Below are 13738 nucleotides of genomic sequence, written 5' to 3' on the forward strand. Positions count from 1 at the left end.
CTCTGAGCCCATAACTGTATACAAAAACCTTAGTGTCCACCCCTACAGACCCACTCATTCCACACCACCCTCCAGGCCCTGTTTGCATCTCTGTGGTATTCTGTCTCAGCCCCGTACTTGTCTTCACAATGCTCACCACAGCTGTCAACAGCAACTTGTTTGTTAGGTGTCTGCCGACCACTCCCCTCACTTCCAAGGCTGTGAGCTTCTATGCCGGTCACATCCATTGCTCTCTTACCAGCAGTAAACAATCCAAAAATGAAGTTAAGAAAACAATTCCATTTACAATAGCATACAAGAATAAACTACTCGGGAATAAATTTAACCAAGGAGGCAGAATACTTGTACTCTGAAAACTACAAAACATTGTTGAAAGAAATTAAAGAAGACATAAATAAGTGGAAAGCTATCCTGTGTTCACGGATCAGAAACTTAATATGTTTAAGACAGCAATACTCCCCAAATTGATACACAGATTCAATGCATTCCCTTATCAAAATCCCAGATGGCTTTTTACAGAAATTGACAAGTTGATCTGAAATTTCGTATGGAAATACGAAGGACCCGAAACAATATTGAAAGAGAAGAACAAACATGGAGGACTCGCACTTTACAGTCTCAAAACTGACTACAAATCTACAGCAATCAAGAATGCATGGGGCCTCCCTGGTGGCGCAGTGGTTGAGAGTCCGCCTGCCGATGCAGGGGATACGGGTTCGTGCCCCGGTCTGGGAGGATCCCATATGCCGCGGAGCGGCTGGGCCCGTGAGCCATGGCCGCGGAGCCTGCGCATCCGGAGCCTGTGCTCCGCAACGGGGAGGCCACAACAGTGAGAGGCCCGCATACCGCAAAAAAAAAAAAAAAAAAGAAAAAAAAAAAAAAAAAGAATGCATGGTACTGGCACCGAGATAGACATAAAGATTAACAGAATTCAGGGTCCAGAAATAAAATATATTTATGGCCAACAGATTTTCAACATGGGTGCCAAGACAATTCAATGTGGGAAGAATCAGTCTTTTCAACAAATGCTGGAACAACTGGACATTCACATCCAAAACATAATTTGTACTCCTATCTCACACTATACATAAAAATTACCTCACAGTGGGTCATAGACTTAAATGTAAGCACTAAACCTAGAAAACTCTTTGAAGAAAACATTAGAACAAATTTGTGATCTTGGGTTAGGCAATGATTACTCAGATGCAACACCAAAAGGGAAGACAGATAAGTTGGACTTTATCAAATGTATAAACTTTTTGTTTCAAACCTATCTATCAAGAAAGTGTAAAGGCAGCTCACAGACTGGGAAAAATATTTGCAAATCATATATCTGCAAATCATATATCATATAGGGATTTGTACCCAGAATATATAAATAAGTCTTGTAACTCAATAATAAAAGACATCCATTTTAAAATAGATGGAAGGATTTAAACAGATACTTGTACAAGAAAGGTAAACAAATGGCCAATAAGCATATGAGAAGATGTTCAACATAATTAATCATCAGGGAACTGCAAATCCAAACCAAAGTGAGATACTACTTCACACTCACTAGAATGGCTCTAATCAGAGAGACAGACAGTCACAAGTGTTTGCAAGGACATGGAGAAATTGGAACCCTAACTCATTGCTGGTGGAAATGCAAAATGTTATAGCCACTTTGGAAAACAGTTCCTAAAAAAAACCCCACAAAACATAAAGATACCATACAGTCTGACAATTCCATTCCTAGGTATTTACCCTAGAGAAATAAACACATATGTCCATGGAAGATTCTAGGGAAACAGTGGAGTAGGAGGCACCAGGAATCTGTCTCCCACTTAGAAAACAACCACACTGGCAGAATCTGTTTAAGGTAACTATTTTGGAGTCCATTTAAGGCTTGCAACTTCCCCTGGAAGGTTGGTATGCAAATTGCAGTTAAATTCAGTCAATTTCAGCTCTTAGCTCAATAGCATCTACTCACCCCCACTCCCTACCCCCCGACAGGCAGCCATGAATCTGTTCCTGGAGCAGCTTGCACACAGCTTGAAGGAACCATGGTGGGCAAAAAGGACCCTGCTCTCCAAATACTGGGGATCTGTGCTGTGATTAATGCGTATGATGAGAGAGTTGCAGACAAAGAGGTGGGCCGCCACGATTGCTGCACCTCCCCCTACTGTTGCAAGCCCCTCCCCTTCTAGCTGCACTAACTTCCAGGAGCTTTAAAGGCCTGGGCTGGTGCTCCATTTCTCCTCCCCCACTTCAGTTTTCTCTCTTCCCCTTTTGGGAGCCAGACATTAAGTACTGGGGCATTCAAAAGCAAACTGTATATATGGGGCAAATGAGAAAGTTACTGTATATGCCCAGGGAAAGGCACAGGCTTAGAAAAGATCTGAGAAGACCTTAAGATTACAGTTCAGGCTGATCCTTGGCACAAAAATAAAGCCCAGCAAACCCAGAGGAAGGGGGAGAATCCGATTTCCAGAGTTACCACATTATTAGATTCAAATGTCCAGTTTTGAATCTGAAAAAGATCTGGTGGCAAATCTACTAGACTAAGACTTTAAAACAACTATCTTAAAGATGCTCAGAGAACTAAAGACACAGAGAAAATGAAGAAAATAATGTATGAACAAAATGGAAATATCAATAAAAAGACAGAAAACCTTAAAAGGAAGCAAAAAAAAATCTGGAGCTAAAAATAATAATAATAACTGAAATGAAAGATTCACTAGAGGGTTTCAAAGGCAGATTTCAGCCAGTAGAAGGAAAAATCAGAAAACTTGAAGATAGGACATGGATAAAGTGAACAGAGCATAAGGGACCTGTAAGACACCATCAATTGGATCAAAATACACATTGTAGGAGTCCCAGAAGGAGGAGGGGGGAGAAAGAGGGCAGAGAGAATATTTGAAAAATTAATGGCCCCAAACTTCCCAAATTTGATGAAAGACACGAATGTAAACATCTAAGGAGCTCAATGAATTGAGATACGTTGTAATCAAACTGTTGAAAGCCAAAGATAAAGAATCTTGCAAGCAGCAAGAGAGAAGCAAATCATCACACACAAGGAACCCTCAATAAGATTATCAGCAGGTTTCTCATCAGAAACCCTAGAGGGTAGAAGGCAGGAGGCCAATATATTCAAAGCGCTAAAAGGAAAAAAAATAAGTCAACCAAGAACCCTGTACATGGCAAAGCTGTCTTTCAAAAGTAAGGGAGAAATTAAGACATTTCCAGATAAATAAAAGCTGAGGGAGTTTGTTACCACTACACCTGCCCTGTGAGAAATGTTCAAGGGAGTCCTTCAGGTTGGAATGAAAGGGAACTAGACAGTAACTTTAAACCACATTTTAAAAATGGATAAAGAATATGTGGTATGTATACAGAATGGAATACTTCTCAGCCATAAAAAAGAATGAAACTTTGCCATTTGCAGCAACATGGATGGACCTGGAGGGTATTATGCTAAGTGAAATAAGTCAGACAGAGAAAGACAAATATTGTATGATATCACTTATATGTGGAATCTAAAAATACAACAAACTAGTGAATATAACAAAAAAGAAGCAGACTCACAGATACAGAGAACAAATGAGTGGCTACCAGTGCAGAAGGGAGGAGGGGCAATATGGGGGTAAGGGATTAATAGGTATAAGCTATTAGATATAAAATAAGCTACAAGGATATATTGTACAACACAGGGAATATAGCCAATATTTTATAATCAATGGAGTGCAAACTTTAAAAATTGTGAACCACTATATTGTACACCTGTAACATAATATTAAAAATCAACTCTACTTCAATTAAAAAAAAACTAACTTAAAAAAGCTCAGTAAAGGTAAATACATGGCAGTTATAAAATGGTAACTATATACATGGTAAATACATGGGCAATTATAAAAGCTAGTACAGTTACCCTTGAACAACATGGGTGTGAATTGCCCAGGTCCACTTAAATGTGAATTTTTTCAATAAATATGTACTACAGTACTACACAATCCACGGCTGGTTGAACCTCTGGATGCAGAGCCACAGATACGAAGGGCCAAGTGTAAAGTTAGACTTGGATTCTGGACTGCGTGGAGGGTTGGTGTCCCCAACACCAACATTGTTCAAGGGTCAACTGTATTACTGTAACAATGGTTTGTGACTCCACTTTTTGTTTTCTACACAATTTAAGAGACTAATACATTTTTAAAAAGCAATTCGTCTCCAGCTATAAGGTCCTGCCATCCCCGGAAAAGAGTTAATAAAGCCACTGGAGTACCCATCCATGCTAAAGGAAAAATAGCAATTAGTTGTCTAAGAGCTAGTATTACTGTAACTTTGGTTTGTAACTCCACATTTTATTTGCTACCTAATTTAAGAGGATACTGTATTTTTTCAAATTATTAATTTATGTTTCTGCACACACAATGTTTAAAGATGTTATTTAGTGGCATCAACAACTGAAAGGAAGAGGAACAGAGATGTAAAGAAGCAGAGGTTCTGTGAGTCATGGAAGCTAAGCTGGTATAAATCCAATTAGAGTGTTAGAACTTTAGGATGTTAAATGTAATCCCTATGGTAACCATAAAGAAAATAGCTGTAAAACACACACAGAAGGAAATGAGAAAGGAACTTAAAAGTTTCACTACAAAAAAAAAATCAACTAGGGCTTCCCTGGTGGCGCAGTGGTTGAGAGTCCGCCTGCCGATGCAGGGGGACACGGGTTCGTGCCCCGGTCCGGGAAGATCCCACATGCCGCGGAGCGGCTGGGCCCGTGAGCCATGGCTGCTGAGCCTGCGCGTCCGGAGCCTGTGCTCCGCAACGGGAGAGGCCACAACAGTGAGAGGCCCGCATACCGCAAAAAAAAAAAAAAAAAAATCAGCTAAACACAAGAGAGGACAGTAATGCAGGAAATGAAGGATAAAAAATCTATAAGGCATAGAGAAAACAAACAGCAAAATGACAGAAGCAAGTCTCTCTTTATAAGTTGTAAAAAGGAAGGAAATTCTAAACTCTGCTACCACGTGGATGAACCTTGAGGATCTTATGCTAAGCAAAATAAACCAGTTGCAAAAAGACAAATGCTGAATGATTCCACTACTTATTTAGAGGAGTCAAAATCATAGAGACAGAAAGCAGAATGGTGGTTGCCAGGGGCTAGGGGAAGGTGGAAGGGGGGTTAGTTTAATGAGTACAGAGTTTCTGTTCTGCAAGATGAAAAGAGTTCTGGAGATGGATGGTGGTGATGGCTGCACAGGATGGATGTACTTAATACCACTGAACTATACACTTTAAAATGGTTAAGATGGTAAATTTTATGTTATGTGTATTTTACAACAATAAAAAAATGGGGAAAAACACACAAAACACACAAAAACGTATACACCAATGTTCAGCATTATTTATAATAATCAAAAAGTAGAAATAGCCCAACAATTGATGAATAAATTTAAAATGTGGTACATACATATAATGGAATATTATTCAGTCGTAAAAAGGAATGATGCACTGATACATGCTACAGTATGGATTAACCTTGAACACATTATGCTAAGTGAAAGAAGCCAGACACAAAAGGCCACATACTGAATGATTCCATTTATATAAAATACCCAGAATAGGCAAATCCATAGAGAAAGACAAATAGATACCTGTTCACCTAGGATTGGGAAGTAGAGTGCTGGGGGAGGGAGGTAGAAAGGGAAGTGACAGCTAATGGGCACAAGGTTTCTTTGGGGGGAGATGAGTATGTTCTAAAATTAGATTATGTTCATAGTTGCACAACTCTGTAAATATACTAAAACCTATCGACTGCACACTCCTAACAGGTGAACTTTATGGTAGGTAAATTATATGCCAATAAAGCTGCTGGAAAAAAAGCGTGACCAGAAAAAAAGGTGAAAGAAAGACATTTTTGGAAAAGAAGACATGATACAATGTGTCACCAGCAATCCCACAGTAAAGCAGATATTAAGGGAAGAAGGATATGATCTCAGATGGAAGCCTGGAGGTGTAGGTAGGAATGGAGGGCAGTATATGTGAGTAAATCTAAACGTGGACGAGACGAGCAGGTTGTCTGGATCTCAACCAGACGCCCGGTACACAACTGGCAGGAATGTGCCTGCCCTGCTCTCCCTGGCCCACAGGCTTCACTTCCTTCCAGCCCAGAACCTTTGCAGATGTTGCTCCCTCTGCTTGAATGCTTTTCCCTGCTCTTACACTCCACTTCCTTCTATCAACTCCCACTCAGCCCTCAGGTACCAGCTTCACTTCCACATCCCCCCAGGGGTCTGATCGGATGAGCCTGCGCCTCCCACAATGCACAGTGAGAAGCCCTGAACCTTCTGTTCACAGCACTCACCAGTTTTCATCACACCACTGTTTGCACGATTCTGTGATCTGGTTCCTCTTTCTGGATTTAAGCCTGCTTACCTTCCCTATATCTTTAACTAACTTTTCCTTTTCTTGGGGAAAAAGACAAAAATAAACTGGGACTTGACTATTGTTCTCTAGTGAGTCACACCAGGATCTGCCTGTACCTTTTTTTAGAAAAATAAGTTTCACATTACTGAGGCAACGGAATGTGTAAGGCTTGCAAAGTTCCTGTGAGAAATCTCTGCTTGAAAATTCTGCCAGCTTTACTGCCTCATGATAGATACTTTTATCCTCAAGAGCAGAAGACTTGACCTCTGCTCCCACCCCAAGGTGGCAGGGGCACTGGCGGTGGACCTCTCCATGGTCACGTCTCCTCGAGGGTGCCAGGGGACCTCCTGCCCTTCAGAGTAGACACCTCGATGTTTCTGTGCAAAACCTGCTCCGTGTCCACCTGTCAGGAAGGGTAGATCCACTCTGACATAGGGGAGAAAAGAAAGCAAAGAAGTCACCCAGAAATAAACCCACACACCTACGGTCAATTAAACTATAACAAAGGAGGCAAGAATATACAATGGGGGAAAGACAGTCTCTCTCTTCAGCAAGTGGTGTTGGGAAAGCTGAACAGCTGCATGTAAATCAATGAAGTTAGAACACACCCTCACACCATACAAAAAAATAAACTCAAAATGGCTTAAAGACTTAAATATAAGACATGACACCATAAAACTCCTAGAAGAGAACATAGGCAAAATATTCTCTGACATAAATCGTACCAATGTTTTCTTAGGTCAGTCTCCAAGGCAACAGAAATAAGAGCAAAGATAAACAAATGGAACCTAATCAAACTTATAAGCTTTTGCACAGCAAAGGAAACCATAAACAAAACGAAAAGACAACCTATGGACTGGGATAAAATATTTGCAAATGATGCAACCAACAAGGGCATAAGTTCTAAAATATACAAACAGCTCAAACAACTCAATAACATCAGCAACAACAAAACAACCTAATCTAAAAATGGGCAGAAGATCTAAATAGACATTTCTCCAAAGAAGACACACAGGTGGCCAATAAGTACATGAAAAGATGCTCAGCATCGCTAATTACTAGAGAAATGCAAATCAAAACTACAATGAGGTACCATCTCACACCGGTCAGAATGGACATCATTAAAAAGTCTACAAATAACAAATGCTGGAGAGGATGTGGAGAAAAGGGAACCCTCTTGCACTGTTGGTGGGAATGTAAATTGGTGCAGCCACTGTGGAAAACAGTATGGAGGTTCCTTAAAAAACTAAAATTAGAGTTACCATATGATCCAGCAATCCCACTCCTGCGCATAAATCAGGAGAAAACTATATTTTGAAAAGATACATGCACCCCAGTGTTCACAGCAGCACTATTTGTAATAGCCACAACAAGGAAGCAACCTAAACGTCCATCAACAGATGAATGAATAAAGAAGATGTGGTGTATATGTATACAATGGAATATTACTCAGTCATAAAAAATGAAATAATGCCATTTGCAGCAACATGGATGGACCCAGAGATTATCATACTAAGTGAAGTAAGTCAGAAAGAGAAAGACAAATACCATATATCACTTATATGTGCAAATGAACTTATTTATGAAATAGAAAGAGTCTCACAGACATAGGAAACAAACTTATGGTTACCAAAGGCGAAAGGGGGTGGGGGAGGGATAAATTAGGAGTTTGGGATTAGCAGATACAAACTACTATAAATAAAATAGATAAACAAAGAGGTCCTACTGTATAGCACAGGGAACTATATTCAATATCCTATAATAAATCATAATGGAAAAGAATATGAAAAAGAATATATATACATATATACATATATATATATATACATATATATATATATATATAAAACTGAATCACTTTGTTGTACCCCAGAAACTAACACAACATTGTAAATTAGCTATACTTCAATTTTTTAAAAAGTAGCAAAGAAGTCAGATGAGTGAAGTGGTGAAAGCCGAGAGCTCAGACACTGAGTCACAGCGCTCGGAGGATAGCGGGAAGGAAACAAAGGAACTTACTGGGCGGTCAGTTTCCTATCGACCTATAATTGATTATCTTATTAAAATACTAAAATTAGGCTTGGCCTAGAGAAGTCAGTCATCCCCTATCTGGCTAAGGATGTAAAACTTGAAGACTAACTCCTTGAGAATAGGGACCATGTACCAGCATGGTACTGCCACACAGGAGGTCCTTAATAAAGACTGTTGAATGAATGAACGAGTGAGTGAATGAACCAGAAGCATTTATAACACTTGTTAGAAAGGATTCACCTCCTGATAAAAATGACACAGCATCAACTACCCAATCACTGTTCCCAAGACCACACAGTACTCCAGTGTCTTAAGGAGAGACGTCCTTCTAAATCCATGTCTTAGCTAAACGATGTCACATTTCTTTAGCCTGAGTTCTTCTTGTCCATTGTCCCCCTTTAGACATCAGGTGCTCTATAACCATGCAGAGCCTTTGGGAGTCAAGGAATATGGATGCAGAGGAGGTCTCTGCTCCAGATGCCTTGCTCCCATCCTCCGGCTTCCCTTTGGCCACAGCTGGGCAGGGACAGTTGGGGCACCCAAAGAGAACAACGCGGTGGCCACAACTGGCTGGGCTGTTTCTTTGCAGAGAAACAGCAGAGCTTCATTCAAATAAACTTAGTCATCCGCAAGACAAACGGCACAGTTTATAAGCATATAAATAATATCTTATGTAAGGTAAACTACAACACTTTTTGAAACTTATGTAACAGTTGATTTTGTGGTAGTCAGAGTCCTTGTGAATGGACACATTGATAGGTTACTTAGCTGGGAATGCATATAGCTGGCCAATGCAGCACATACCTATCTACCGTGTATACATGTATACACACACACAGGAACCTGTGTTCACGTATGCAGCCTACGTCTACATGAATGCTCCTCAGCAAAGCTCATGTCTCAGACTGTGATGCATGACAGCTTTCACAGGAGTTACCTGTTTTCACTCACCTAGAAATGAATGTTTTCATATGAGATTTAAAAAACGTTAGTTTAGACATTTTCAGGTTATTAGAATAAAACAAATCTATTAGTGACATTTACAAAACCATCATTTCGGGCTTCCCTGGTGGCGCAGTGGTTGACAGGCCGCCTGCCGATGCAGGGGAGGCGGGTTCGTGCCCCGGTCCGGGAAGATCCCACATGCCACGGAGCAGCTAGGCCTATGAGCCGTGGCCGCTGAGCCTGCGCGTCTGGAGCCTGTGCTCCGCAGCGGGAGAGGCCACAACAGTGAGAGGCCCGCGTACCGCAAAAACAAACAAACAAACAACAACAAAAAAAACCCATCATTTCAAAAACAGGTAAGCAAAAGAGCTTCAAACTTTGCAACCTCAGAAACTGCATTCACATAATTCCTGGGAAAATACACTCTAACGCTGGAGTGTGTTGCCAAGATGCCACCTAACTCGGAAACGTTCAGTCTCAGAGTGAGAGGTGTAAGCTGTGGGTGCTGATCGCTGCCCACACAGGACGAATGGACCCAGGGCCCAGGGCTCAGGGAAGCTTTATGAAGACTGGTCTGTTTTTAACTTCATGAGTTTATTTACGTAATAAATTCCCCCTTTTTAAGCATTTATACCAAAAATAATGACACGAAGAAAGTTCTTAAGGCTAAATTTATCTAGGATGTTCCATATGTGATTGGCATTTCTGCAGCACAGCAGATGCAGAATTAAGGTTTTGCTTTGTGGTTTTTTTTTTTTTTTAATTAGGAAGTCATGCTCCAAAGTCTATTAATGAGGAGACATCACACCACCGCTCTATTCTGGTCCATTCAAAATAGGCAGCATCACTTTTGCAAATATGTTCCTATAAAAGGGTTTCATCTTCAAGGAATTCATGGAAAAGACTCTGACAAGTACAGGTTTCTGGTAACTGACTATACTGCTGAACTGAATGAACAAGCATTTTCAGAACTCTAATGGAAAACTGATGAACTCATAAAAGTGCTAACAAAAGATCAAGATGAAAAAAAATTAATTACATGGGACGGAGTGAACCGATGAGGATGATTATAATTTTTGTGATTTTCTGTTTGAATAAAAAAAAATCCCACAAGGACTCAGAGGCAAAAAATATACAAACCAATTTTCACTGCAAAGTAAAGGAGCTGTTACAGTGGAGGATTACTGGGCTGAATGTCAATATTATGACACAGTGTGAGTGTGCTTCCTGTTTGGTAATTGCAATCATTGTAGCTTTTGTTGTGGTCATACATTTACAATGCTTGGTGTCAGTCTATTTATCTCTCGTAAAAATAAAATACAGTGTGTGCGTGTGAAAACATAACAAACAAAATAGGCAGCATCAGACACTGAGGTTGAATAATTACAAGTAAGAAGATTTTTACAAAACAATAACAATGATGGTGACTTCCATGCACAGGGCTTTACACAGTACAAAGGCCCATGTTCCCGAGGACTCCTCTGGTTGTTGGGTTCCTGTCCCTAGGTAGCAAACGAAGGAAGTGAGGCTTGGCGGGTGGACAGTCTGTCCAGGTCCCCCAGCATCCCCACACCACCAGATGTCTGCTGCCAAAGGTGCAACATCCGTTTCCCAAGACGGTCCACCCAGCCCAGGTGATGGGCAGATGTGACCATCACTTGGATCAACAGAGGCTGCCATACTGGAATTTTCCATTTGGTATATGAGACATGCAATTTGTTTACTTATACTTGCAAATGCATTTCAACCACGTCATAGCTCTACTTCCCTCTGTACTATCATGACCGAAGCAAAAGGCACCGAGGGCCAAACATTTTCAAAGCATGAGGTCACCTGCAGCAGGGGGTGGTGGCTCTGAAGGTCCACTGGCCTCTGCTCCAAAGGAATCGGGCAGGTCACTGCCCTCAGCAAATCTGTCAGTTAAGAACAAGCCCTTTGGCATTATGTGAAGTGAAATACGTCAGACAGAGAAAGACAAATGCTGTATGATCACTTACATGTAGAGTCTAAAAAATACAACAAACTAGTGAATATAAAAGAAGCAGGCTCAGAGATAATAGAGAACAAATGAGTGGTTACCAGTGGGGAGAGGGAAGGGGGAGGGGAAATACAGGGGGAGGGGAGTAAAAGGTACAAACTATTAGGTATAAAACAAGCTACAAGGATATACTGTACAACACGGGGAATACAGCCAATATTTTACAATAACTATAAATGGAGTATAACCTTTAAAAAATGTGAATCACTATACTGTACAGCTGTAACTTCTATAATATTGTACAGCAACTGTATTTCAGTTAAAACATAAATTAAAAGAACAAGCCCTCTGGTGCTGATCTTTAGCTACAGGAATCATTCTTTTTTTTTTTTTTAACAGTGAAAAGCATACAAATTTATTTATGTTTTACATGGCACAGGAGCCTTTATAAGGAAGTGAAGATCCAAAGAAATGATTAAGCCTGAGTGTTTTTATTCTAGGTTTGATGAAGAGTAGAAAGTTGCGGGAAATAATGATAGGAGCCATAAAGGATATGAGCTAAGGATAGTAAATGGGGTGAAACAGCAAGCCTGTGCTTTCAGGTTCCTCTCAGTCTCCCCCCATCTTTGGAGATAAGGATGCTCCTTTCCTCCAAGTATAAGGAGGACACCTCTCACATGAGAGTCTTATGACCTGCTTCAGGGTAGAAAGGGAAGCGAGCCCTTCCCATACCTGCCATTTCTCAGATTCCTTCAACTTAAAATAATTATTCTGTCAAAGTGGCATATTTTGGGGTGACATATCCTGATTCCCTTTACTTTCTTTCCTTTTTTTAAACATCTTTATTGGAGTATAATTGCTTTACAATGGTGTATTAGTTTCTGCTGTATAACAAAGTGAATCAGTTATACATATACATCTGTTCCCATATCCCCTCCCTCTTGCATCTCCCTCCCTCCCACCCTCCCTATCCCACCCCTCTAGGTGGGCACAAAGCACGGAGCTGATCTCCCTGAGCTATGCGGCTGCTTCCCACTAGCTATCTATTTCACGTTTGGTAGCGTCTATATGTCCATGCCACTCTCTCACTTCGTCCCAGTTTAGCTACAGGAATAATTCTAATGGTCTTTCGCTTCGTCCTCCGCTGTCTCCTCTCCACCTGAAGCACACAGACTGTGCCATGTGGATCCAGCTCCCAGGCCTGGGCTGTTCAGAGGAAACTGCCCTGTCTCCCAGCCCTCTGCTGCTCTCCTTCTCCCGTCCTTTCACTCCCCACCCTCTCACCTTAGCTCCCTGTGTCCCTCTCTTTCAATATATGCATGTGTCACAAAGAAAATAAAGAAAATAATTATTTTGTCCCGGAATTCACGCAATTCAAGGAACTATATAATATACAGAATGATGCCTGTAAGGAAAAAGGTCATACACGACAACAGATGCTGAAAGTCGATTCTTGGACCCCAGGGGCTGGGGGTCGTGGCCGGGCCTCCCCCGGCTCCGCCCCTCCGCCTCCCCCACCCCACCCCACCCCGACCTCTTGGCTCTCAGAGGCGCACCTGGGCTCAGGCCTGATGCACTGGTAAAAGGCAGCCATCTTCGTGAACGTGGAGGGGGCCTCCGGCACTTTCATCCTCTGGGAGAACAGAGGGCCTTCCCTGTTCTCCCCAAAGGGGCTTGGGGCTCTCGGGACACCCCCTGGGTGCTGATCAAGAGCTTTGTCCCCGTCTCCGGAGCAGCACCTCCGGGCCCCGAGGGCTTCGGCCAACTCCTGCGGTCCCGCGGGTCCCCCGGCAGGTGTGCAGCCCAGGGCAGTGGACGCTCAGACACACACGCACTTCCTCCTTCCCTCCAAACACGTGGACGCCCAGGGTGGGGCCGGAGCCGACACCCGCCTCCCTCTGAGCGGAGTCGCTGCCCAACTGCTGAGGGTGGAAAGTGACAAGCCCGGGCTCCGTCTTCCTGCGCTCCCAGCAGAGGCGGGCAAAGGGCACTGATTGCCCCATCCATCCGAGCAAGGGCTCAGGGCCCCGGGGGCACGTCCACCCCCTGCACGTGTGCTCCCTTGCGCTGGCTTTCTCCTTATTCCTTCTTCAAGGGCCAGCATGTTGCCGCGGGTCCTGGATGTGTTTTGTGAACTGCCTTCCTGGGACCTTCCAAAGGCTCCTCCTTTCAGTCAGGCACCTGCTCAGCAGCTCGCTGTAGCAAGGACAGAGTTCCAGCACTCCCTGCTGGAGGCCACACCTGGCAGGTGCGCAGGCCACGCCCCCCGCCGCAGAGAAATCACCAAGGGCAGCCCACAAAAAGCCGCCTCCCTGATGACTGGCAGCTGCCACTTCAAAGTAATAGATTCCTGCCGTCCAGCTTCGCAACTCCACCTGA

The 13738-nt window shown here is 42.5% G+C and overlaps 1 protein-coding gene across 1 annotated transcript in view; it reads right to left on the minus strand.

Annotated features, from left to right (window-relative positions):
- The window catches only part of CRACDL (CRACD like), a 65418-nt gene extending 52267 nt beyond the window's left edge, over window positions 1-13151 (minus strand). Inside the window, exon 1 of the mRNA XM_082642434.1 lies at window positions 12916-13151. Within this exon, the coding sequence (XP_082498560.1) occupies window positions 12916-12989 (74 nt within the window). The 5' untranslated portion in view covers window positions 12990-13151. The remainder of the gene's footprint in view (window positions 1-12915) is intronic.
- Between the last annotated feature and the right edge of the window lie 587 nt (window positions 13152-13738).

This window comes from Mesoplodon mirus (genome assembly GCF_964341445.2).
Source record: "Mesoplodon mirus genome assembly, chromosome: 14".
NCBI lineage: Eukaryota > Metazoa > Chordata > Mammalia > Artiodactyla > Ziphiidae > Mesoplodon > Mesoplodon mirus.